Source organism: Anser anser (genome assembly GCF_964211835.1).
Source record: "Anser anser genome assembly, chromosome: 12".
Lineage (NCBI taxonomy): Eukaryota > Metazoa > Chordata > Aves > Anseriformes > Anatidae > Anser > Anser anser.
This window is the reverse complement of record NC_139733.1, coordinates 1,637,638-1,664,353: the sequence shown is the minus strand read 5'-3', so window position 1 is coordinate 1,664,353 and position 26,716 is coordinate 1,637,638. Positions and strand designations below refer to the sequence as shown.

The 26,716-nt window shown below is 38.8% G+C and overlaps 1 protein-coding gene across 9 annotated transcripts in view; it reads right to left on the bottom strand.

Annotated features, from left to right (window-relative positions):
* The window catches only part of ARHGEF3 (Rho guanine nucleotide exchange factor 3), a 130,761-nt gene that overhangs the window by 13,173 nt on the left and 90,872 nt on the right, over positions 1-26,716 (bottom strand). For 7 of the 9 annotated variants that reach the window (XM_083795672.1, XM_083795671.1, XM_083795674.1 and 4 more), the window contains one exon: positions 3,726-3,833. In XM_083795672.1, the coding sequence (XP_083651798.1) occupies positions 3,726-3,833 (108 nt within the window). Of the gene's footprint in view, positions 1-3,725; positions 3,834-17,632; positions 18,019-26,716 lie in introns of those variants that run through there. The other 2 variants (XM_083795677.1, XM_083795679.1) reach the window with 1 other exon arrangement.

The following is a 26,716-nucleotide window of genomic DNA, read 5'->3' as shown; positions in this document are numbered from 1 at the left end:
AAGCCTCATTTAAAAAATCCACCAAATAAATTATACAATAAAATACTGATATGTTAAGACAAATGTACGACATCATTGTAACCATCTCGTTTCTAATACTTCACCCATTTTTTTTTCCAAATAAACAGATGCATACCAATTTAGTGGTCTTCAGACCTAAATTTAAGTTCAGCTAGCAATTTTTAAAAACAAATTTAAAGGTACTGTGGTGGTAATCTTTTGTTTGCAGTTGCCTTGAGGGATTAAAAAAAGTCCCATGATAGAATCCTACGAAGGAATTGTAGAAATGTCAAACAAACAGACAACAACCAACATGCCCAGCATAGTGGTTAAAAATGATGCCCATTAGAGTCTAGGATCATTAAAATTTTCATATAATTCCAAAAATTAGAGAAGATGGGGAAGAATCAGGCCACAACTCCTGGTTTTATTTACTGTATTTATCTGACTGCAGTAACTTCCACTGCTATTACCAGATGATTACTATGAAGGGTCTATGTGTTACTGATGTTCAACTCCTACGGTTAACGAATCTTAATTTCAGCTGCACTAAAGCAAACAGCTTTATGTACTGGGAGAGGTGGACTACAGATCAAAGTCACAGCATTCAGAACTGATGTCGAATGTATTTTCTTAAGAATTTTTAGAAATTTGTGGTGTGTCTAGGCAAGATAGAAATAATTTGGACTCCCTATTTAAATTCAAGACACACTGATGAAAATTGAAGTTGCAGAGGAAGCTACCCAGACTTAATTTTTCTCATCAGCTGGAGTTCGTTTTCTGATCCGATTTTCAGCTTTTAAGCCTAACAGCACAGCTGTGAATAAGACCAAACAGAAACAAGCAGATCACCATAATCATTAGTCTTGCTCGATACAGACTGAAAATACTACTATGAAATAAAGTGTTTTTCCAGGTGGATAAGCAAGTAAGAATACCTGCTTAGCATCTGGTAACCTGCAGATATACAGACAGACACTGTCAGGGATGAAGCTAACAATTATCTGTTAACCTACAGTGCTCTATGTGACAGAAACATAGTAACTACAAATAGTCAAAAAAAATGGTCTGTAAAGACTTTATGTGGTTTGTTACTTGATATTCTTGTGGAAAGTATTGACAATAATGTGCAAAATGGTAATAAAGCTGAAAACATAAGGCACACAAAAATCATATACCTCTATAATTAATATGCAAAACAGCAAAAGTTGCTAAGAATATCTTAAAAGACACTACACATATCTCAGGTACAGGGGTGTTTCTCTTCAACCTGCACACAGAAAATCCAGTTCAGTAAGGAAAATTATGCACATACCTTTCATTCAGAAAGAATTATGTAAGAAGGTTTGTTTGAAATTTCATAAAGGAAATTCAGAATTTTCTAATTCTTTTCACTGATGCTGTTGGTGTGGTCTTTTTGTATGGATGTTTTATTGGCTTTATATTTGTTTGTTTGTTTGCTTTTTTCTCCCCAGAGAAACAATTAGTTTGTTTTGGATTTTGTGGTGGTGATAGCAGTTTTCCTCATTTTACAGACACAGAACAGCAATGCAAGAAGAAATATGTTTTTTTTTCTTTTTTTAGTCTGAAAAAAAACTTAACAATAAAGATACATGAAAATTCATCCAATGAGAAAAATTAATACTTTTTCCTTTACAAGTATTATAAAATTAAAAAAAAATCCTGTTCTGTACTATTCCACAAGACACAGTGACAGCTCCATCAATACACAGTAAAGTTAAAAATAAAAGCAAAACATTAACCCAGGGGCTCTACATGCTCCCCAGAACGTTTCCAACTAATTTCCACTGAGGCACCTGAGTACAGAAGGTCAGCCATTTTTTTCCCCTGTCCTACTGCTGTTGACAGAAATCAGACAAAAAGTCAATTTACAGCCAGCCATGAAGGCAGTTTTGAGAGACTTCGTCAGCATTCATCACCTGGAAATAGACTCAGACCAAAGAGTTGGAGAACATAATACAGGTCGATTTCACACTGCAGCTCTTTCAAACACAGTTACTTAGAGGAGAAGGTATCAACATCACTGCTTAATCTGCTTAGAGGCAGACGGTTAATTAAAATATTTTCTAATAACCACCAAGAACAGACGAAGGCAGAAATGTTCACAACAGTAGGACTTGTAACAAACTCACCATTTTCACTACTTTTGTAAAAATTTGCCCCAAACCACATTTCTGTAGCTCTCACTAGGATCTAGGGAGGCTGCTAGTATGTGCATGAAAGAACAGGTTGTTTCAATAGCCTAAATCAGCCCTTATTAAATACAATATTGTATTGGGAAGCCCCATCTCACAGCCATTCACTACAGAATGACAGCACAGGTACTTAAACGAGGACAACAGCTGCGGAAGGCTGTGAAAAGGGGAGTGCCATACTCAGAAGCAGTTTAGCCAAAAATTAATTCACTTTCCACACGCCTCACAACTGGAACTAATATAGTCCTTTCAGAGTCAGGCCAAGTTTTTCCTACAGGCAGACTGCAGAGGAGATTTATACACCCCAGGGAATACAGGGAATCTCTGCTCTAGTCACACTACAATATACCTTCTGGATCCAGCCCAGACTGAAGGGAGTTCAGCCATTTTGCCTCTCCTCCAACCCCATAAATGCAGCTATGGTATGCAGATGTCTGTGCTTTCAGAATAGCAGGAATAGCACACAGGAAAACCAATGTTAAAGAAGTGCTGTAATATCTGGTTTTGAGATACTACTGCTACAGAAACATTGTTTGGTTTCTTTCCCCATGTCTTTTTATTTAACAGATAATTTCAATAATGTTCTAAGCTACTTTTTATTAGGTAACAGTTTTAATACATTCAAGATATTTTTATATTTCTCCTCTTTGAAGAAATTAGCATTTTTAAGTAATTTTCTTTAGATTGCACACATGCTTTCTTACATAAACTATTTTAAAGAGGAAGCAGTGCTATTTTCCAAAGTTTTCTAGGCCAGACCCATAGCAGTATTTCAGTCCCCAACTGTTTCTCACTCATGATAATCATTAGGAGTTGAGCACCCAAATGTTTGAAGTCTCCAGGTCTGAAGGCACAAATACTTCATAAATTCAAGTAACATTTGTCTCTAACTATGTTAGATATCATGCACATAATCTGTTGTATGGAAACTGCAACTACAAAATGATTTACTTTCTAAATTGCATTTAAAATATGCTTGCTCTTGAATAATTTTTATCAGCAGCTTTGGAAAATGACTTTTTTTTTTCCCCAATTGTTCGCTACCTCTTTTGTCTAGGGAAGTTCAAAGTTCACTACACAGAAGGAAATTTAGCAGTCCTGTATGACTAGCTATACCAAAAATAATGTTTTCAAAGAAACACATCAAAGTTAACAGGAAGTGTCATGGAAAACTCTGTTCTTCATTAAATTTAGAAAGCAACTGTTATACTTTAATATAGAAACTTTTATATGCTACAGGGGTAATAGTTTTCCTAGTAATTAAAAAACATCCACTATCTGAACAGATACATTGTTTTTGAAGTAAGAGTTCTGAGTTTTTAAATTGAGTGACTTTATAGTCATAAATTGCTTAAACCTGTTTGTCACATTCCAATGGTGTGTGCACTCAAATGCACACAAGTACATGGACTTCCCATTCCTGTACTAACCCTAGAAGAAATTGTGTGTGTCTGTGTTTTCCTCTTTTAGACACACAGTTTAATGCAGTAATGCATCTACTGTTATTACCTGAAGTGTCTGGCTGAACCGCTTCAATGGAGTGGCCTTTACAGGAGGGATGAGACTTGCTAGCGATGTAACTCTGGAAAGAGGCTTGACCCGCTTGTTACTGGGCTCCTGTAAGGGGGGAAAAATGGGGGAAATGTGAGCATAATCAGTTAAATGCTGCTGGCAGTTTCGCTGGTTCTCGTAAGGAAGCATTTATAAAATAGACGTTTGTAAGCCTGGTATATAATTAGAGTAGTATATAAACAAAAGCAGTTTTAAAAGCTGACAACGACAGATTACTCTTGGCTGGTACCATAGAGATCCTGGAAACAGTTGAAATATATCATCATGGAGAAGTTGGCATGGCTGGTGGCAGGGGAGGGAGAAGGGTGAAGAGACAAAAATATGTTATTACATTAACTTATTCTTAAAAGAAGACAGACATCTTTAACAGTGCTCTGCAGCTAATGCATCTTATGACAGCGTTGTCATTGAAAGGAATACTTTAAAATAAAACCAATTCAGTTTGTTTCTTTGCCTTCTGGCACTGTCAGCATGTGATTTTATTCAGTGAAAAGTATTTCACTCTAGAAAATATAATTCAGACCAACTTCTAACTTAAAGCGTCCGGTGAGTGCATGTTCATATAGAAATACCTCCACATACAGGCAAATAATGTTTACATACTTTTTTTTTGCATAAAATAGAAAAAATAAAAATCTACCATAAAGCATTCAACTAAATATTCTTCTTTTCATATATACTTTTAACAGCTCTTATGCCCCGTTTAAGTAATATATAACCACATCAATGTAATATGACAACTCTCTCGCAGATTTTAAAAAAAGTAAACAGAAATGATAATACAAGAAAAAAGTGTTGTAAAAGCATAAAAATAAAACAGTTACCCTTGGTTTTCTAACCTCCACCTGACATTTAATGGATCTTGAACAGCACATGCAAAAGGCAACTTTTGACAGAAAAAGAGGCAAACCTTCCAAGTGACATTAAAAAACCCATCCAACATCATATTTCAAGGACATCCTAAAGCAGTTCATCTTTCTTTTTCAGCCACGGTTATGGAGTTTGTGTAGGTTTCCTATGCCTCCAATTTCCTAGACATATCTTTAGGAAAATGAAGCATGCCTATTAGCCTTTTGTTCAGAGAGCCAAATCCTTCTGGAAATAATGCAGATTTATCATCTTTCCCGTTAGAAGGAGAAAAAAATGCAGCAATGATCATCATCTGTATTACTGGCAAGAAAAAGTCTCTTCCATTAGCACAGCAACAGAGGAAAGGTGAGAAGCAGCTACATATTTAATTTACTTCTCAGCAGGCAAACCCAGAAATCTGTAAATGCTGAAACGAGGGACAAAATGTTAAACCCTCTAGGAAAAATAACGTATTCCTCCACTCATGAAACCCAGTATTAAAACATTTTAGCAACCTAAATCGATCTACTTCTTTATCTTCACCGCTGCACTGCTATTCCTATTCCTTCCTTTTCAGCAGTCACGTCTTTGACACAGGTTTTTGTCAGAGTTTTTTTTTTACGTCACTGCAGCACCACTGGCATGCTGATCTACACACCTCCCTGCTCCTGAAAAAATAAAAATAAAAAGTCTTTGAGATTCCACTGTAATTCTCCTCTAACTGGTGTCTCAGCCATCAGCAGTTGTTTCCTGTGATTACTCAGAATGCCAATCCTGCAGCACAAATAATATCCCATGGCAGAGCCTGCCTGATATCACTTGTGCTGCACTGCAGTGCAAGGATGCTGCCCTGCTTTCAGCTGGGACAGAGTTAATTTTCTTTCTAGTGGCTGGCATGGTGCTGTGTTTTGATTTCGGATGAGAATAATTTTGATAACACACTGTTTCAGCTGTTGCTCAGCAGTGCTTACACTGAGTCAAGGACTTGCCTAGGCATAAATATCACATCCCTAAAGCAAAATCTCAAAATCAAGCATGTGTGGACATTAAAGAAGACAGAGGGGGGTTAGGATTAAGGGAAAAGATTTATCCTCCTTTTCTGCTATATGCCTTCGGTAATGCTATAGCTTTGCTGCTAAGTGTATCTTCTTTGGTCCAAAGACAAAACTGATGGGGGAAAAAAAAGTTTGATCTTCACTACAACACAGATATCCATATCCTGCTTGGAAGTTAAATGCTTCCCATAGTCTAACAGACCTTTTACACATACATTGTGATTGCACAGTCTTTCAGTCTTAAATTTAACCAAACTAAGCCCAGAAACCCTTGAATAATTTTCTTTGGAATCTACTGCCAGCAAATGAGCTGACAAAATAAGTAAAACTGTTCTTCACTGCATTTCTGCAGCACCATTGGAGTGATGTAAAAACTCTGAATGAATCTTACTGAGCAGTGTTTAAGTACGAGAAGACAAGCCAGTCTACTCGTACGTGAATATTTCCACATCTGTGTGCACAACAGCAGCTAAAGTTTTTTAATCACTACACTTCGCCTGCTGGCTATGAGCTCAGGCTGGGACCTAATTTGCTCTGCCGTGTGGGGCACAATAAACCTCAGGCAGCTGTGAAAACTGATGCAAAGCATCAAATAACCTTACTTAGTCTGAGTAAAAAGGAGGGAAAATCACCTTCTTTCTCCTGGAGAGAGAGAGGAAGTGGGGAGGGAAAAAAAAATCTCTGATTTCTCCTTCCTGCGCTGTCTCCTAGCCAGCAATGCCTACAGTTCCAGGGGAACACGATACAGCCCCTCCTTTAAAACTCCCCAATCCATTTCAAGGTGAAAGTTACTTGGGCAGTATAATTTTCTTTACTAAAGTTTGTGCTGCTAAACCTTACTGGGTACGGAAGTTGATGTTAAAGAGAAGAAACTCCAAACAGAGTTTCAGCCACTGTTGAAAAAGAATAAGCTCTTCTACAGCCTCTTGCTGTAAGCCGCCAGAGGTCAGCACCTCTCCCAGCAGCCAAAAGGAAAGTCAGCTAAACGGTTGTGTGAAGGTCTGTCTGCAAAGGTCCTACCTCTTCTGTGTCAGCATCCCCTTTTGTCTTCCTCGTGTTAGGTATCATGTGCTGATCTCACACAGAAAAATTTGATCAGAATTCAAAAGAGCTAAAATATGTAGTACCAATTAGGAATTGGATGTTTCAGTTATGAGAGATCAGCATTATTACAGGATTCTAATATGATTATTTAAAATAATGACTCAATAATTTCAGATGTCTTCACACTGCCAATCAGGTCTGAAAGTGTATATTGTTAAGCAGAAGTTCTTCATTATGCAGAAAGCTTTCTACTAATTTGTGACTTTCACCCTACATTATAAATGGTCTGGTAGGCTACGACACCCAGCTGGAAGTAAAAACTCACCAAACCTTCCAGGTGTCCCCTCCCTCAGAAATATCTAACCACAACAACAATCAACACTGAGTCACCCCTTCCGCTGTGGAATAATAAAGCTCGTATAGGAAAGGTTTTGATTGTGCAATGAAAAAATAACACTACTGGAGCAATTCTAAAACTGTAGGATAGTAACACTCAAACTCTTAGACACCCTTGCCAGGGTCACACTTTTCCTGTTGCATGGTCTACGTTCATTTCATCTCTACCTCTCCCTCCCTTTAATTACTCTCAGGCTATCTGCGTGGCCTCTCCAAACCAGTGACACAGAGATGATGAACTACTGATGCCAATAATCTGGGCAGGGAAAAATTCCGCAGCCTAGTGTATGAAAAAGTGAGTTTTGAACACATAGTTGTTTTCCTAATCAAGGTCTCTGCTCTTCACAGCCAACAGACGAAATGGGAAACATAGTGTATGAACTGTTCTGCTTTACCCAGAGATACTGACCAGAGTCTGAACTTGCACATCAGTCCAATAAGACCAGGGGGTTGCATTCCAGATGCTGCTTCCCAAACCACTTCAGTTGTTCCTATTTTTTTCTTTCCTTTTTTTTTTTTTAAATAATAATAATAATAATAATAAAAGAATTAACTGCTTGTGGTTAGGAATTCTTTGTACATGTGGTCGTTATTTTACTACTATATTGTCTATGAAAACCTCTGGTTTTCCAGTTAACTGGGGAGTGGTCCTACAATCATAAAATATTTGGGGACACGAATCTAAGCACACAGGAACTCAGAATCATGCGATTCCTGTGTCTAACCAGCATGGAGAGGCTGCAGAAAGGACATACTATCCAAGAAGAATGAACATGAGGTTCCAGGTCAGTATCTCTGAGTGTGCTCAAAAGACTCGGAGCTACCCAGTCATCACTTGTCCTTCCCTCCTGCTCGCCCTCCCAGTCCAGGGAATTTAGAAGCAGATAGGATTTAGCAGCTGGATCCGCTTGCAACAACTATTACCTGTCCAAACTGGAAACTGGGCCAAGTCAGGACAAAAAATTCAGCAGTTAGAATTCTTTGTTTGACCTTTTGAAGTCATTATTGATATTAAAAAAAAAAAAAAAATCACTTCAGAGTTCTGAACTAAATGTTAAGACTGCATTGTCAGAGTCACGAAGGCTTGCTCAAACAATACGGGAAGTTGGAAAACAAAAGATCCAGACTACAGTTTGGCAAGGTTTCCAAAATGTGGAGCTGGTATATGTGAACAAGTAATGTTCATCTGACAGCACTTTAAATTTGATATAAGGCTAAATAAAGCTGAGGGAAACATGAGTGCAGAAACTTCAAAGGCTGCACAGTCCAAGTGAAGTCAAATTAATACCTGACTAAGCTAGAACAAAGAGCAGCTGGCTTTTGGAGGGAGCTGTATATTTGAACTCAAGATGACTTTGGTAACATGTGAATACTGGAATTCAGAAAGCAAAGAATTAGAACTGGAAATACCACATATATATGCACCCTCAAAATGAACTCTTGAAACTGAACAAACAGATAAAGAAGCAAATTTGTGTACAAGATCTGGATGGTTCTGGAAACCATGAAGTGGACATTTCAAACAACTACCCTGTACTTCTGAAAATGTACATTTTTATCCTATACTTTTCTTTGGAATTCCCAGGAAGAAAGATTAGTCACAACAGCATAATCAATTACCAAATATTTAAGGCAGAAAAATATCAGATAAGAAGTTTCAAAGATGCCATGCCTCACCATTCTCCTAATGTGGCATGAAGGACACTAGTGTAGATTGCTTCTTCATTGTCATTTATTCTGTAGGTCACTCTGTTGAACCCCTATGTACACTTGCACTTGTGGTATTTTCTACATATTAAGCTGTAACCTAATAGTTTAGACTGCTGAATAAGAAAGAGAAGCTGTATCTTTTAAGGTACAGCTCTCCAAAGCTTAGTATTCTGCTGCTGGACAGCTGGGAGATGTGTACAGCAAGGACTTGCAGCTACAGTGCTACCAGGAAGCCGTATTTTTCTGAGTAACTTCTGCCAACTCCCTCCTCAGTACAATTTAAGTCTTTTTTCCACGTGTAGCTGAATGAAGTGCTTCTTTTTAAAACTGTAACGTGGTAATTTCAAAACAACATCATCTTAGCAAAGAAAGAACTTTTGTATCATTACTTCTGGCTCTAACACACAGCTTATCACTGCAAAGTCCCAGGCTTTGCATACAGCACCTGTTAGAGGGGCAGGTTAAACTTTCAATATCCACAGTGGCACGTTAAAACACAAGATCCTTTGAACAATTAGGTACTTACATCAGTTGCAATGTACTGACAGCTATTTATAGTTGTTCATATTTATAAAGCTGATGTTACTGTTTCTTAATCAGTGAAACTAGCACATAACAACTGGCTGTGTTGTATCCTAACTGCAAAGATAGGAAAAGCTTTTAGAGGGAGAATTCAGGGGAAGAAACTAGCATTTCTCATGCTCTTCGTCTACAAAGTAAGTGACTCTTTCAGCAGTACATGTAAAGAATGGAATTTTCCCAAAGTTCACAGTAAGTGCCTTCCTGTAAGAGTGAGTTAAATATATTTAATAATATAGATTAGTTTTCTATACATTGTCATTCAACAAGGCCACCCACAGCTTAATAATTACACTTTGATGGTTAAATGACTCCAGCACAAGATTGATTTTCATTTTCTAACAAACAGAAGGAAAGGCAACAAAAAGAAGTAGCCCAGATTCCCTTTACATTGTCCGCAGGACAGCCGAACCAATGACCTGGATAACACACAATGCAGAGCACGCAGCAGTAGTCTAGGTGCCATACAATAGGTCTTCACTTGCTGCAGTACCTCATTCCAAAATTCCTTCACTCCATGCTCCTGAGCAGCTAGCCCCTGATTTCCTCCCAGCGAACGGTAAAAGCAAATGCATGTTCACTGCTAGTATGATTGTTTTTCCACCTGACTCTCCCATCGCTTATCAGCGACTTCAACAACAGTCTGCATGTCAGAGAGCTGCTGCTGAATTGGACAAACAAGGGAAAGCATTTCCCTCAGGGGTCATTATACTCCATCCTCAGCCCACGGGCAGCAGTGCTGCCATCACTTTGTGTTGATTTTTCTGATTGTAATTAAAAACAAATACACTCAACAAAGGGGATCTACAGAGATTTGTAAGTCAACCCAGAAAACAAGGGCTAAGTGAAACCTCGCACGGGAACTCAGCGTTTCAGAACATAAGGACTTGCTCCTTTTACCTTCAAAGGCAAACTAGCCTTCCCTTCACCCCCCCCAAAAACAGCTGATATTGGCAACGCTCATTCAAAACAGCTTATAAGTGCCGACGTTACTGGAGTTCAAGGACTGCCAGAACCAACAAATTCTCAGGTAACTCCTTACAGCAGGAGTCCCTGACTTGGGTTTGCTACCTTTCTTGACATTATCCCAAAGATATGCTGGGGATGTTTTTGCCTTTTAATACACTTTCTATTCGTGAACCTAGACAGACAGGTATCCAAGGCATTAATTCTGTGTTTGGGAGCACTCATTACTGCAAACATTTTATTAGAAATTAGTCTCAAAGGAGTTAACGGTATCATAATTGGAAAACCCTGTAAAGTGAAACAGCCCAGTAACTTTTGTTTCAGACATAACTCACAAGCAGTGCCAGCAACCTGAAACAAAAGCACTCTGTTTCAGACTTCATATTACTGGCTAAACTCCTATACTTCTATAACTTAAAGGTTATTAGTTTTTAGTCAACTTTATAAGGATAAGTCAACATTTGTCATGGCAGGAAGCCCAACATTATTATTTTTATTAGTCTGCTACTAGTTAAATTGGCCTAAGATTAAACAGTTCTAATAAATGCTCCCAAAACTTGGAGTTTAATTTAAAAAACAACCCCCCCCACACACACTTTCAAGCTCTGTTCCACAGGATGTTATCAATATTTAAACTTCAGCAGGATTAAAAAAAAAAGATGCAAACAAAAAGGTTAAGAAAGAAAAAGCAACCCACATTACAACAGCCTCTTACTACAGCAAACAGCCTAAAAAATAAAGCATGCCATGCAATTGCATGTCCCTTCAGAGAGAGGCAAATCTAAAACTAGAACAACATTCTCAATGGTTATTGAAGCTAACAGAGACCATCTTTTTTAATGCACGAAACCACAGAAAATTTGCCTTTCTTTCATATTTAATAGTATGTTAGAAATACTCCGGTCAGGAAATCCTCAAACATCCAGACTTCTAGAGCTGTGAATGTATGTTCACGTACAGCTCTCCAAAAATTAGTGTGGTCAAGAATAACGAAGCAGGCAACTCTCCAGTAGCTCTAAGTACAGCTACCTTTGTGCAATGCTGAGCTATAATCACCCACACAAATCCATCCTAAAACCTGGGAAAGGCATCACACTAGTACAACACCGGCATCACAATAGATTATTAAGCAAGTTAAGTAAATGATGCATATCTGCAACTTGATCTGCCAATAATTTTGTATATCAGTGGTAAAACTTCTAATGTTTCTTCCAAATCCACAAGGCTCCACCACCTGCACTCTCTGATGGGAGCAGGAAAAGGTTTGTTATTCCTCCTCGGCTGGTCTCCACAAAAGCAGCCAGCAAATAAAGCAAAATCCAGAGACGTTTTGTTTTAATCAGTGTTATAAAGAAGAGGTCATGAAATGATACTTCGGGTAGAAGGAAAAGCCATGCAGAGAAGCGGTAAAGCACTCTCAGTTGAAGAAAGCGAGCTGAAATGTGCATCAGGGTATGGCACCACATGCTTCATCGGACATCGGCGCTGTCCCGCGAACAGGCTGCCCCCAGCTGGCACCACCTCACTGCCTCTGCCATATGCCAGACAGAAGCACTGCGGCGCCAGCAGCACAGGTACGAGTTGTGTCCAGCTCTCTTGACTGATAATTCATTTGTCTGCAATATCCAGAAATCGATGTCTACCAGCAGTTAGGAAATGACGGCAAATTGACAGAAAAACCTCACACTGAGGTGAATTAACACAAGTAACAGAAATGCTGAAAAACCCAGACAACTAGCATAGAGTTGATTAAATTCTGAATTTCCTCTCATTTAAAGCTGCTTGTGCAGACTACCCTAGACCTTTTCCCTGCTGGAAGAAACTGGACCTGAAGCTGGGCTGCCAATGAACGAGCAGACATGGCACCGTAGGTTCCTGCATGGCAGCACACCAGCAAGGTGCTTGCTGCAAAATGCCACTCAGCAGAGTGGGTTTACCCTTCCTGCACTCCCCTGGCTGAGTTAAACATGGTCCTGAGCTAAAGGCAGCCTAGAGCTTCTCCTGGACAGCAGTATATTGAGGAAACACCAAAAGACAGGTTGCAAATGGCCGTAATTCCTAACGCTACCATTTCTGCAGTGTAGGAGACGTAAGCAGACACTGGATGAACCAGAATGTCCTGGAGACGCACAGGAATCCTGTGCCATTGTGGTAGTTTTTACAGCCTAAGCCTAGGCATTATGTTAGATCCTGCACAGAGAGGCAGGAAAACATCCTTGCCCTGAGGAATTCATGTCTTTGTTCCCGGGACTTCAAGTCAATTTGTTTGTTTAGTTTCTTGGGTTTGTTTTGTTTTGTTTGTGCATTTTTTGAGGGGGAAAAGGGCATGGAGTGGAAAATTTAAAAAGCGTGAGGAAGAAAACACTTTTGGAATGGCTAAAAATAGTGCAAAATATTCAGTTGTTAAACATCTGAGAAACACCTACCTCATTTTACTCCTGAATCTCCATCTGCTCCTTTCTATTGACACAAAACTGTGCAATTCTTACACCAGGAGCTTGAAGACGGAAGAATATTTTCTAGTAAGGATATTTAGCAGCACTTGGATAGCTGAGCACAGCTGTCTCCTCCCCTCATTTGTGGTTATGAAAAACATTTGTGTTTAAATGAGAAAATGAATCCCAATCATGGAAGTCCATTCGCTGCACACAGACAAGCCTCAAGGGATATGAGATTTATTATGAGTTAAGGAGGGCATTTTTGAGGGAGCTCCTTGTCAAAATACTGAAAGTACATCTTGAACAGCTCTTGAACTTCCTCTGCTTCCCTTGAGCTGCACTTTTTCTGTCCTTAACCACAAGCCCCATTGACTTTGATGTTGCTCAAGATGCTCAAAAACTTTCATGGCCCTATTAGGGACGTTAAATTTCATCTTAACCAGACTGATCTTTCCATTCATAAACTACACAATTCCAAGCAAACATAGTGTTTCATAACAACTATTTTTTTCCAGAACTTAAAGTATGTTAACTGCGTAAACATTTTTACATATAAAAAGAGGTGAGCTTAAGAATTTTGAGAAGGAAAAGTTCAGTATCTCAAAGACTTCTCCCAACTTCTATAGCTGGATTTCTTGTGATCAAGAAAGGTTAAATGGAAACAGTAAAAAACAGTAAAACAGAATACTACTACAGATTTAAAATACGTAAATACATAAAAGAGGATTAATTCATGAGATACACTAACTTCTACAGCAATCCCAGGACCAGGCACTTTGCTTTATTCATTTTGTTTACCTTTGCTAAGTAAAAGGTTTTGTTGTTTACCGAGGCAAATACCATATAACTTTTAAGATCAAAAAGGATAAAAAAGGAAACGCAACATGCCAAACACTGATGGTCACAACAGACTTCTCTTCAAATTAACACTTTGTTTTTTTTTTTTTTTACTTTGTTTTTCCTGTTATTTTTTAACCAAAGTCAGATAAATTTATTTGTATCTGCACTTGCCTATTAAAACAAAAAGTATAATTTAATTACAGGAAGTTAACCTTGGTAAAAAATGCCTCTGATCTTATGATGCTGTTAATCAAAATTACCTGTAATAATTAATTCTTTTGGTCAACATCAGCATATCAAGTCTGTTTCTGTGCAGTTAAATCCTTGGGTCACAGAGTCAGCTGTTAAAAACTATAGCTAATGATTTTTAACTACTGCTAATGATTTTTATATGGACGATAAAACTATTGATAAAGTAGTAATCATTGCATTTGACAATGTAGAGCACAGAAATATATTTCTACTGATTTGCATTTTCATGGAAGAACCAAAAGTCAGCCTTCCAGAAGATCTTATATCCCTGATCATGGACTAAGTGGGAATTTAAGCACTTAATGCTGGATTTTCCTGTCTGTGAATCTTTTAGCCTTAGTGGGTCATCTCTGCTCCCACTTCTTTAGGCAGATCCAAACAGAAATGGAATAATCACCTATAGTCACTTAAACCTCTTTCATGGAACACGATAAAATAAGCTTCCCAGAGCATCAAGGGAAGATTGCAAAGCAGGCTCTACTCATGCTTCCTATGTTCACAACATACCTACATCACAGACCTCTCTGGGTTGTGTCTGCATAAAGAAACTTTGTCATATTAACACGTGCAAGAGAATAGCTATTAGAACCTTCAGTAATTATAACTATGTATTTTTACAGTTATTATAACTATACATTTTTACCATATACTTGGTACTAATTTCATCTTGTTGAACTACAGCTGGTATATTTAATAATCCAAATCATTAGCACTCTATTATCCAGTACCAGAAGAAAATGGTTGCAAAATTCAGCATGGTAAAGAGTCTCTTACAGCAGCTATTAAAAAAAATAGAGAAAAAAAAAGGAAAAAAAAAGGAGAGAGAGGGAGAGAGAGCGAAAGACCTGTCTTGGGCCTTCTATTAACGATGAGCAACAGCAGCTTACCTGTAGCCCTTCTGTTCTTCAGCCCACTAACCTGGAAGCAATAGTTGTTTGTGTGCCACGCTGTGCACAAGTCTCATCTTCTAACATTTCAATTTCAGAGGGAGACGTGGAAGCTGTGTGTCACGCAATGTTATAGGTACTGCTAAATACCTCATGCTATTAAATACACTTCAGTTTTTGTCAAACTTGTCAGACTAAAAATAGCTCCATATATTCTAGTCACACATTTTTTTCAGTTTCCTTTAGAGGGGCTGATAAGCTTGCTATAGCAAGTGAAGCATAGCACTTAGTACATTACAGGAAAGGATGTGGGTGTTTGTTTGTTTAATACCTTGAAGCAAGCAGTTTTGCTGATTATCTCTATTTCTGTCTTACAAAAAAGCCAGAAAGAGCCCAACACCTCTGTACCATTTACACTTAGAATTGTACTACAATATTTTATGTGGGGCATGCAATGATGTAGGCAAAGGCCTTGCTCTATATCCTATATTAACTCATTCTTCAGACACTGCAGTGTTTTGCTACCCTTAAATTGTATTTAGAAAGCACTGTGACAGTTGTACTTTGACCATAGGTACCTTTTCTCATGTTCCAGGTCTGAACTATTCACATACATTTTGAACATTTTATTAGTCATTGTTTCGTGACTGTGCTACTTCTACCAGATTTATGCTGAAGAAGTTCAAGCGTGGCTTACAGAATGAACCATAAGCAGGAAACCTCTGTTCTCTTTTGTGCCACTGACTTGTTCCTCAGAAACAGCAGTGGTTTTCTACTGCTGCTCTGCACTTGAAGTCAGAGAATAAGGAAAAAATAATCTATTGTCAGTAAGCTTCAGCTGGCTACCCAAAGACTTCCACCTGAAACATGGGGAAATTTCAACAGTACTGATAAGGATACACATTTTTTGCTAGTCTCAGTTGAAATCAGTGGGGTTAAATTAAGTATATACTCAAGATTTTTGCTGAATTTCAGATGAAATATTTAATAATCACAAATTTTGGCTTAAAACCAAAAAACAACAGCCACATAGCAGAAAATATGTTCTGTTCCACATATGACAAAATCTATGCACATTAGGTAAGTAAATCAACCAACTTCCCATATCAATAATTAAAATAGTTTTCAAAAGGTTCACCAAGCCAGAAGTTCAGAACCCACACACAGCAAACTAGCTTTCTGGTGTAGTAACACAAAATCGTGGTAGAAGGCGCTCAATAGCTTTGTTTTAATTACTAAAGGGTGGAGAAACAGCTTAACATTTGATCTGGAGAAGAAATGGGGATTTTCCCCCATATTGATAGATTTTTAAGAATCAGGCTGCGTATGTCTATCCTTACAATGCCTTTTTCTGCTTCCTTTGCCAAAATTTTTGAGTGGTAGATGGAGACAAACAGAAGAATGCTTAAAAGTTTATTTTTCGGAAGAAATAGTGGTCCATCCTACTCTCAGAAATCAGCCTGAAAGCACAAGGTGAATTTTCTTAATTATATAAGATACAAAATTAAAGATTATAAATCCAAGTCAATGTTTGCACTCTGTAATTCTGATTGATCACATCTGTTATTAGAGACTTCCTCATGCTCTACAATTTCACTGAGACTTTTACTTTGAAATTTGAATATAATTAAACTGCCCTTCCTAAGTGTAGCAGAATAATGCTTGAACTCTTCAGATTTGCCAATTCTATTAATTCACACACACACAAAAAAAATTAAATCTTAATGCACTAAAAGACTAAATGCATATTTCTTAGATGTTATTACCTGTAAAACCAGTACCCTTAAATGAACTATTCAGTGATTAACAACATGTGCTTTATGTATAAGCACACACACATATTCAGGGTGTTAGCTTTCAAAAACACAGTTGACAAAATTTCAGGTTTGTTAACTGCAGTAATTAAAACCCTTTATGCACAAGTACACCAAAAAGCAAGAAGGCAGAATCTTCTTCTTAGTTTAAACAGGGACACTTGGCTCATGTTACCTTCAACTGCTGGAAGTAATTAAACTTCTATGTAGTTGGATTAAATTCATACAATTTAGTAATTTGTCTTCAAGTTACTCAGTAATGAAGACTAATAAAGAATCTATATACTTGAAATGATAAAAACTTTCAGAAAGAAGCTTAATCTTTTCTCCAGCACAGCTGAACAGCCTCCTTGAGGTCACTTTGCTTTCCACAGAACTACACAGAGCAGACTAAACACTAACCTAAAGTACCAAATATTCAAGTCTTTAACAAACCCCACTCCTTGAAAGTTTCCACCATTTATGAGAGTTTTGCAAACGAGTAAATTGAGTTTTGGTTAAAAATCTTATTCCTTAATGTCACATTAAAAGATTTCATCCATTTTAAGAAAGACAGTAGTCAACCTGCTGACCTGACAGCTTCCAGTTAACTGCACTATCACATTAATTTCTTGTTTTAGCACTGATGAGGACAAGAGAGTGACATGGAGCTTTAAGGCACCGTCTTCCAGATTGCCTCCACTGTCAGCAAAGCACTTAACTGGCTCCTGCATCAGTTTAACGATTAGTAAGTAATGCTTAGCACTAGAATAAAATAAATGACATTAAACTACATATCTAAAACAGACATTTCATTAACCACTTATAAAATTAATTCCTTAAAATGCCAGATGACAAGATTCCTCGTTCCTTTATTCCAAAAAGAAGTTCATCACCAAGGAAAGCACTACGGGATGCCCAAACAGACCAGGGATCTATGCCCAGAAGCCCCCTTTCCAAGCGAATCACTTCTCCCCGAGCACCACAGAGCTACAAAGGAACAAAGTTGTGACCCGCCACCCGTAACTGAGCTACCTCCGTCTCTTTAGCTGGTCCGCTCGCTGCCTGCACGTCCAAGGCACAATTCGCCCTCTTGACCGTAAGGTAAAAAGGGTAATCCTTGGCCACCATCGCGGCGGCGGGAGCGTCAGTTTCGGGTGTCACAGCTGATCCGCTCCGAGAGCAAGCCGTGAGGACGGAGCCGAGCCGAGCCTCCCGGGCGCCCGGCAGCAGCGGCAGCAGCAGCGTCCCCCTGGAGGCTCCAAGCGTAGGGCCTGCGGCTGCCCGGCGCTCCGAGGGGCCGCCGGGGAGTGCGGGGCTGCGGGCAGGGAGCGACTGGAGGCGGCGGCAGTAGGCTGGAGGCAGCCCGAGGAGCCTGGAGGCGGCCTCACAGCGCGGCCCCGCAGCAGGCCCGCCCCGGGGGGGCGGTGTCGACGCCGCCGCCTCAGCGGAAAGGCGGGGAGTGGGGGCTGGCCGCGAGGGGACTCGTCAAGTTTGGTTCCCACGCAGCCCTTCTCAACCAGTACCACAAGCGGAGAATTTCACCCAGCCTTTATGCTTGCTTCTCAGAGGGTCAACACCGTTCAGTTATTGCCTTTTGGTTGGGCTGTCGGGCCGCCTAAGCACCTGGCAAATGCAGGGTTTCATGGCCATCCATCACCAGCGGTCCCAAAGAGCACAGCAGCCAAGGCCCAAACACCATTCCCATTCCTATGGATGTCAGTGGCATCTGCATCCTGTATACAAGTGCTCCAGCCCACCAGAGAGGGAGTGCTGCATCATGCTATGCTGCCACAACATTCAGCATTGCTCACTCTCTGGGTATTTTGTTCACCCATATTGTTACTTCTTCCCGTCTGGCAAGCAGGAGTTTGTTTCCTGTGTTTTTTTAAAGTTACACTGCTGTTGCTATTGTTTAGTCCAAGAGCTCCCCTGCCCGCACCCCTCATTGTAACGAGCTGAGGGTGTGGAAAAACACCTCCGATAGGCATAGCACAGGGTGCACTGCTGGGCCAGGACCGCCAGGCAGAGGAGCTGGTGTCTACCTTCGGACAAAGGTAGCGAAACTTTCCTGAAAAGAGAGAGGGAGTAGCAGGGGCCTTGTCTGCAGTAGGGGTCTGATGAGACAGAAAGAGAATATAGGAGACAAGGAAAAGGAAACTGAGTAGGAAGCTGGATAGGGGCAGCAGGGAAGGATATTTTCAGGCAAAGGGAAGCAGCACAACCAAGAATAACTTCACAGAGCCCGACAGAACTAATGCTATTTTTAAAATTTTTAAAGGCAGGTTGCATGGATGTTGATTCACAAGAATTTGTTTTGCTAAAGGTTATTAATCAGATAGTGATGCCTTTAGAATAAGCTTATTCAAATGGGAGACTTAGTCCTCATTTGGGTACTTCCTTTGACTTCACCAACACCCCAAACATACAATGTCTCACACACCTTTTCTCTCAGGCCTATTCAACAGCAGTCACAGTAGCTGAGATGGTCTCCTGCTGCCTCTCTATTTTATAGTCATCTGCTCATAAAAACAAACAAAAACCAAAACCAATCCACAACACACACCAGTCTCCCAAGCCCCCAGTTCCTGGAGAAAAAGCTAGAAGAAAAATACCAGTACTTTTTTTTGTTTTGTTTTGTTTTTTAGAAGAAGAAGTAAAATTTGAACCTTTGGAGTGATACGGGCTGTGCTGCTCTCCCCATCTCCAAAGGGCCACAGGAGGACTGGCCAAGGTTCAATGGAAGCACAAGTGTTGACATGAGGCACTGAACAGCTTTCACATAGAGAACAGCAAGCAGACAGGACATTTCAGACAGCAAGAGAACTCAGGACAGATGTGATAGAGATGTACAAAACCATGAGAGACAGAAAAATAGAGAATGGTTTTCCACTGCATTCAACTACAGAAAAGAGGACCATCACATTAAACTGCATGGTGGCAGATTTAGAGAGAAAAGTGGAGCTAATTCTTCATGTTATGTACAATTTTCAAGTTATACACAATGGAAATATTTGCTACAAGACGCTGCTGCTAAGAAAGTTTCTCAGACACAAGTTTCGGGCTACTGGAACAGTATTTCGGGAAAAACCATGACAGGCTCTTTCCGTTTTGTACTCCTCCCCAGCAACCCACTGTTGACCTCCACTAGAGATTTGATACTAGGCTAGACTGATCATTTCTGTGGACCTCTTACTCTCCATTTTTCATAAGATATGAAAATAAATCTTTTTTTTTTTTTCCAGAGGATTACTTGTCTCAGTTGAACGTTTCTGAAGCTACACACAGCTATTTCATTCATATGAATGTACATTCTTTTTTGCAACTCTTTGGTATGATGTTCAGAGGACATACCTCTTTTGTACACAGTCTGCTACTGGTGGACAGTTTCTCCTTACATTTCAAGCACATCAAAACACCAATACATACACACAGGTTAAAATGGTCAGAACATCCTGAGAACACTGCAGCTGCTGTCTAATCACTGAAGCCCAAGAAGCCTTGATTTCAAATACCATCTGTGTATGTTTGTTCATGTATGCATATGCTAAAACCATTTTAAAAATCAGCTTCATTTAGATGAGGAAAAGTGCCTTCAGGGCATGCCCTCGAACCACGTTAGTCCTGTAACATGCTTCACAGCATAAAGAGTACTTCACACAGGACAAGAGTGTACTGGTTTGGAGACTCAATGAACTTGAGTTTATAAGTATATAAATGGAAGTGCAGAGAAAAATTCTGCCTTTTTTCCAATTAATCAGGCCAGTGCACTTCAGCTTAACTAAGCATTCTCGAGAAACAAGAGAAAAGACTATTTTAAGAGGAATATGATTCTTTAACTGCTAGAAATAAGCAGTACTGATAAATTTCAGAGTAACTTACACCTAAAAGACTATAGCTTCTGTAAACATCTAAAATAGGATTCATTAGAGACTTTGCATGTTTGTCTACTCTACTAGAGGAGCATAAATACTGTTTTAGAACTAAAGTTTGGATTCATTGGTTCATTGATGCACCTAACTTTATAAGTATCATATTATCTGATGGAATTACACAACAGTGCAATTTCAAAAAATTCTCTCACAGAATGTCCAGAACAGGCTTGTGAGATTGTTTGTTTTCCGATACATATATATATATATATATATATAATATACATATATATAATATTTATTTATTTATTACTTAGGAACCAAGCTGTTTGGTACTTCTGGTAATCCCTGCTCAAGTAAGGTACCCACCACTGTTGACCTGGTTCAGGACTAAAGTTCACTGGTGAGGTTGTTTTGTGATCGTCTGGTTCACACCAATGCTTTTAATCAGTTTGCTCATACATACGAAACCAAATATTGAAGTAACTATTGCAAAAGCATCTGTCTGTATGACAAAGTCCTTTGAAACATATAAGTTTTAGAACACAAATGATCCAAAATACAATGGCAAAAGAGAAAAAAAAATACTGGTTCCTTCTAGACAATGGTTAAGAAGCCATTATGCTAAGCAGCAGCAAACGTAACTAAAATATTTAATCTAATCTAAACATTTATATAAGGAAAATCCAAATGGAGCAAAGCATCTTTAACCATGGAAGTCATGGGCTTTAAGGAGTTCAGTGGAACAGAAAATCATTAATGAAAGCTGAACACAGCCTAAGGAAGAAAACACACAAATAGATTGTTTAAAGTTCAGGGTTGGTGTTTTTGTTGTCTTGTTTAAGTTTTGTTTCAACATGATCTTTGCCAACACATTCCAACTGCCTTTGGGCAGAAATGCAGAATCTGTAACTAAACAGAAATATTTTGAGATGTCTACACCCAGATCTCAATTACCGTCTTCCTCTTGATATGCTAATGTGACTGCTTTCCCTATTAAAAGTCAAAATCTGTTTTGTTGAGCTGTTAAAAAAAGATTAGATAAATGCAATCAATTTTTGATAAAATATTCATATTCCAATAAGTAAAAGACTCAATGCCTGTCTATCTGTCTCTGCTTTTCTTCCCTCACCCAACTTAACACAACCATCTGCTCTTTTTTTTTTTTTTTTTGGTCTGCATTTGACTGTCAAGCCTAAAAAATAGCCTAGCCTTAGTTGCAACAATTAATTCTATTTCTTTTTTTTTTTTAATTACAACTATCAATGCTAAAAGAGAAACACTACTAACTGTATTTCTCCTGTGATTCATATTTGTGGGAGCTTTTTTCACCCATTTTGGATGATTTTGAAATATACATTATGCACCTAGACATACATTTCACCAAGAACGCAGCTCTGTGACAAGTTCCCAGCAGGTCTAAGTAACAAGACAAAAATTTAATCAAAGGTATAATGCTTTGAAAAATAAAACTATTATCACTGTCATCTTCAGATACACTATATTCTCAACTCTTGGTGTTGTTTCTGTTTTGTTTTGGTTTTTAATAAAGAACAATAAACAGTTCATTGTTTTGTTTTCAAAACAGATGAATTTCTGTATGAATATGAAGTATCCAGTAGTCTCTGAGTCATCCTAAATACAGCAGCTCAGCTTTCTTGCTATGTTACTCCAGGCTTATGGTGGGAGTAAGAGATTTAATATAAAGTCTGTTGCAGAGGGCTATCATCTCAACACAATTTTGGCTAAGTGTGCAGACTACTTGGCTTGTATTGTTTCTGAAAGTTTTACCCACTGTAAAAGCCTGAATTAAGTCAAATATTGTATGCACATTTCAAGAAAAGAAATCTCAGTAGCTTGCACTCCATGGAATATTCTTTGAGTATGGCTATCTTGCATATGTGCACCCACCATTAGTATGTGTTTTCAACAACAACAAAAAAAAAGCCACTGCTTACAAGAGGTAAAATTTCACTAAGAATATTCAGATAAAAGTTACTATTCCATAAAACAACCAGTGAAAGTAAGCCAGGCTAATGCTGCACACAGAGTTCTGCACTTACTGAACGTTTCTGAAGCCTCTCTTCAATGTACTCTAATGTAACTTCAGAGCGATCATTAGGAATCTTTCAGAAAGAAAACAACAAACAACCACACCCAGGAAAAAAAAACATCCAGGAAAAAAAAGGCAATTTTTTTAAGTAGTCATTTTCACCGAACATCATGGGTTTAACTCTGCTTAGGAGCTCGAACAACTGTGATGTAGTAGTTAGAAAGCATATAAACTGCAAGATAAAGGGTACTTATCAGGCAGTTGCACAGCTGTTCATGAAACTGCAATTTCCTCATTGCAAATACAGATTGTACACACAGCAGTGAGAGCAAAAATTTACTAGGTAATAAATACTAGAAAGAGACCACTTGATTAAGCACATCGGTTCTAAGAAATTCCAATAAAGATATGATTACAGGATAAATGATTACCATTAAAAATGTCCTCTCAAAAACACAGCTGTAATTTTTCCAGGTAGAGACTTAATCCTGCAAAGATCAATGCAGAACAAAGAAACATGTCTCAGGGGAACATCTGACATTACAAAATTGAAGCCCAAATTTCTATTCTGTCTAGACTCTCCGTTTGAAGATTATCTTTCATATGACCCTTATTTGTGCAGCTTATGGAATAACAAGAGGAGGAAGAAGTTAAACACTTACGTTTCCTCACTGTTATTGTGGCTTCTGCTTTGGGATTTGCAGCCAAGAGGTCCTGAACTATTCCCTCTGAGTTTTGTCAAATGAAGTGAAAAATAGGAGTCTTCATTGTCCTCCATGGTGGATGATTGCTACTTTGAAAAAGTACCATCTTTATGTTTAAGTACATTCATGTGGAACTGATGAATAGAGAGACATGATTCTCATACAGAACATCATGGATGCATTGTTGTATAAACACGTTTGGTCAGCCATCTGCACGCTTTCGAAGTAAAACATGCATACATTGTTGGAGCTTTTTCTTATTAATACAGAACAATTCAGCACTGGGAGACGAACATGAAGATCTGCCGATTTTGGACTTTTTTTTTTGGTTTGTTCTTTCCCCCCACTAACTTCATGTAATTTGCTTATGACAGAAATTATTGCGCAGTTAAAGGATGCCTTCTAACAATTGCATTTGCACTGAAACAAAACTTCATGGAAACAGAATTTTTCCCTAGGAAGATTGTAAGTCATTTTTAAAGCTGCCTCGGTTTCATATCCCAGACTGTTAGGGTGCCTGCCTCCTGCAGCTCAAGGCTGACGATGGCCCACCGAGACAACGAGGAAGGACTCACTCATGCCTCTCCACCCCGCTACCACACCCAAAGCACAAACTAATTCCTAACCACGCAGGCCCTCTGGAGGGAACGCAGAGGGTGTGGCGAGGCTGGATAAAATGACCCTTCATGAGTTACACTTGTAAGGAGGCACTTGGTTGAGCTTGTCTTCCTACACTGCCCTTGGGAGAGCAAGGGAGGAGATGGAAAGGATCGCACTGGCTGTCAGTGGGGATTTTTAAAGAGCCAGACAAGTTCTGTAGAAGTGGCCCTGAGTGGAAGTGTCCTTTCCTGAAATTTTACAAAAAAAGAGGCATTATACAAGGAAGAAATTACTGGGAACCACTTTTATGGTGTTTAAATGGGATTAAATGTAATTTTAATATTTTGTTTAAATTACAGGCACTGGGGGAGCTGAAATCTCTCCAGAGCACCCTGCTGACTGGAGAATTAAGCAAAAAATTTCTTCAAAGGACACCATTGTTCCTAATACAAAGTATTTATCAAGACATCAGAGTAGTGGTCTTTTTTGCTTGCTTCATTAAATTTTATTACAACAACATTTATATTATATAAATAACTCAATATTTATCTTCAGGGAAGAAAGCATTTTCTAATATTTCTCTGTATGTGTGTTTGTGTACTTTAGATATGGACAAGAAGAAAATGAAGAAAGTATTAGCTATTAAGAATAACAGCAATTTTCCCCGCTCTAATTGGTTTCACATGTAATACTGGCCAAATGCTACTTACTATGTCCCTCCAACTGCAAGATGTAAAGCAAAGTCTGGGGTTAATACAGTATATTAGACCAAATTGCATAACAATTGGAAAAAAAAATCAGAAGAGCTTTCATGTATTCATGACCTACAGGTCAGAAATAAAGGCAGCAAAACGTAAGACCCTTTTAAGTCCTCCTCTCCTATCCATTTACTTGTCTAGGAGCACAAACGTTAAACCCAATTGTACCATTCAGTTTGACACACGCTTTGCCACACTGACATGTTAGTATGATTCTCCCCATTCCTCAGAAGTTATCTGAGTTAGCCATCTTCATAAAGATTTTGATTTCCATGACTTTTGGAATACGTTTTTGCTTTGGGAAGGGCAGTACTCAAGATGCAAACTCTGAAAGTGCTGACAACAGACATGATTTTACAGCACGAATGAGATTAATTAACAATTAGTGACTTGCAGCAACAAGAAACACTGACTTTCGTTTGCCAGGTTTCTTTGCTGTTGATTTAGCAAGCATGGGTTCCTGTGCCATGAGAAAAGCACCAGAACGCCACTAAAGGCGAATGGAGGGAAAGTGCACAGATGCCAATGGGGACAGGACAGGGAAAAAGCTAATTTTTCTCCTCCTAGTAGCAGTGAACTATTAGCTCAGCTTACATTGTTTCATGAAGTCATACCCAACCAATACTGTCAGTGTTTCCATTTTTGGACCAAAGTTTTGGATCAGAAGCTTTTTTCTTTTTTAATATTTTTTAAACAGACCCACCTACTAATTTCCATAACAACTGTGCATGGTTACTCATCTTCTACTCAGTTATTTTTGCCAATTTGTGTACCATGAAATTAAGAGAACATCTGTGTTTCTTGAATACAACTTTCAAAGACCACCCGTAAGGCTGACTTCATGTTCTCCTGAGCATGATGTACCCTTTTCTAGATCATAGCCAAGGAGATGCTAGCAACATTTTTAGACTGAAAGTTAAGCAACTTATAATTCTTTGATACAGATTATAAGACATCCAAGGGAAAGAATTATGTTGGTCAAGCAAAACAGGGAGACTATCAAGTGCTTTACGAACAGCCTGATAACTGCAACAGAGCAATCTTGAACCTGCCATCTGCCACAGTGTAATACTCCATGACAATTCAGTAGGGAAAACCTCCACACTTGGTCCTGAAGAGTTTCACACAATGCCTTACCATTCCAATTATCAGTGATTACCCAAAATGTGTGTTCTACTACTGGTGTCCATTGATCATTTCTAGAATGTTCCATTTTCATCTGCTATGACCCAATATACAAAAAATAAAACAGTAAAAGATGAACATACACACATACAAAACATCTCTCACCCTCATCCTCTCTGTATGAGGGGGGAGCAAAACTATGGCATAACTTCAAAAAGAAACATCCTTGCAAACCTGATAATGCATCAGCAAAGAATGGAAGCAGCCTACTGCCAGCACCAACTGCTGCAAAACTGCGTGGCCTTGGCCATGATGCGGTGTTAGCAACAATGTGACTCATATTTAAAAGATGCTTGAAATAGGGCATAACATCTGAGACACCAACAACTCAGGCCAGGACAGAACTTCTTTGTTCATAGCCCTTAACCAAGAATCAGGGAGTGAAGAAGCCATTTTCAGGCACGTTTTTTTTTTGGGGTTACAACAAGGCTTTTCTTAAGGTGGCAAAGTGCTATCTTCCCAAAGGAAAATATGATGAAGTCATCTGCACTGATCAAAAGTTACTATAAATACTCTCAGTTGAAACACAGAAATAAGACAAATAGTTACACTGAATACTTCATCCTTAGCTCCAGAACCCTGTTTATAATTTCTGAAGGCTATCTCCCCTCTGGTCAACTTGTTATTCCCAAAGTGCCATCTGGCAAAAGATCAAATGCATTCTACTTTTAAGTGACCTCCATTACCCAACCTGCAGCCATGAGCCGCCGTGAGGTGTGCCACTTGCCAATAGCTGTGAGTTTTGGACAGGCCCCTGACCACTGTAATTAACTCAGCCCCTGATATAGCAGTGAGAGTCAATAATTAAAAATGGAAAGCAATATTGAAAGTAATTCCAACCACCACTGATAAAGTGATAGCAAGCTAAGGATATGAGCTGGCATCCTAGCCAAGAGAGGAGCAAGAGTGACCCACTTCAGCGACAGAACGATTTGTGGGATTGGGAT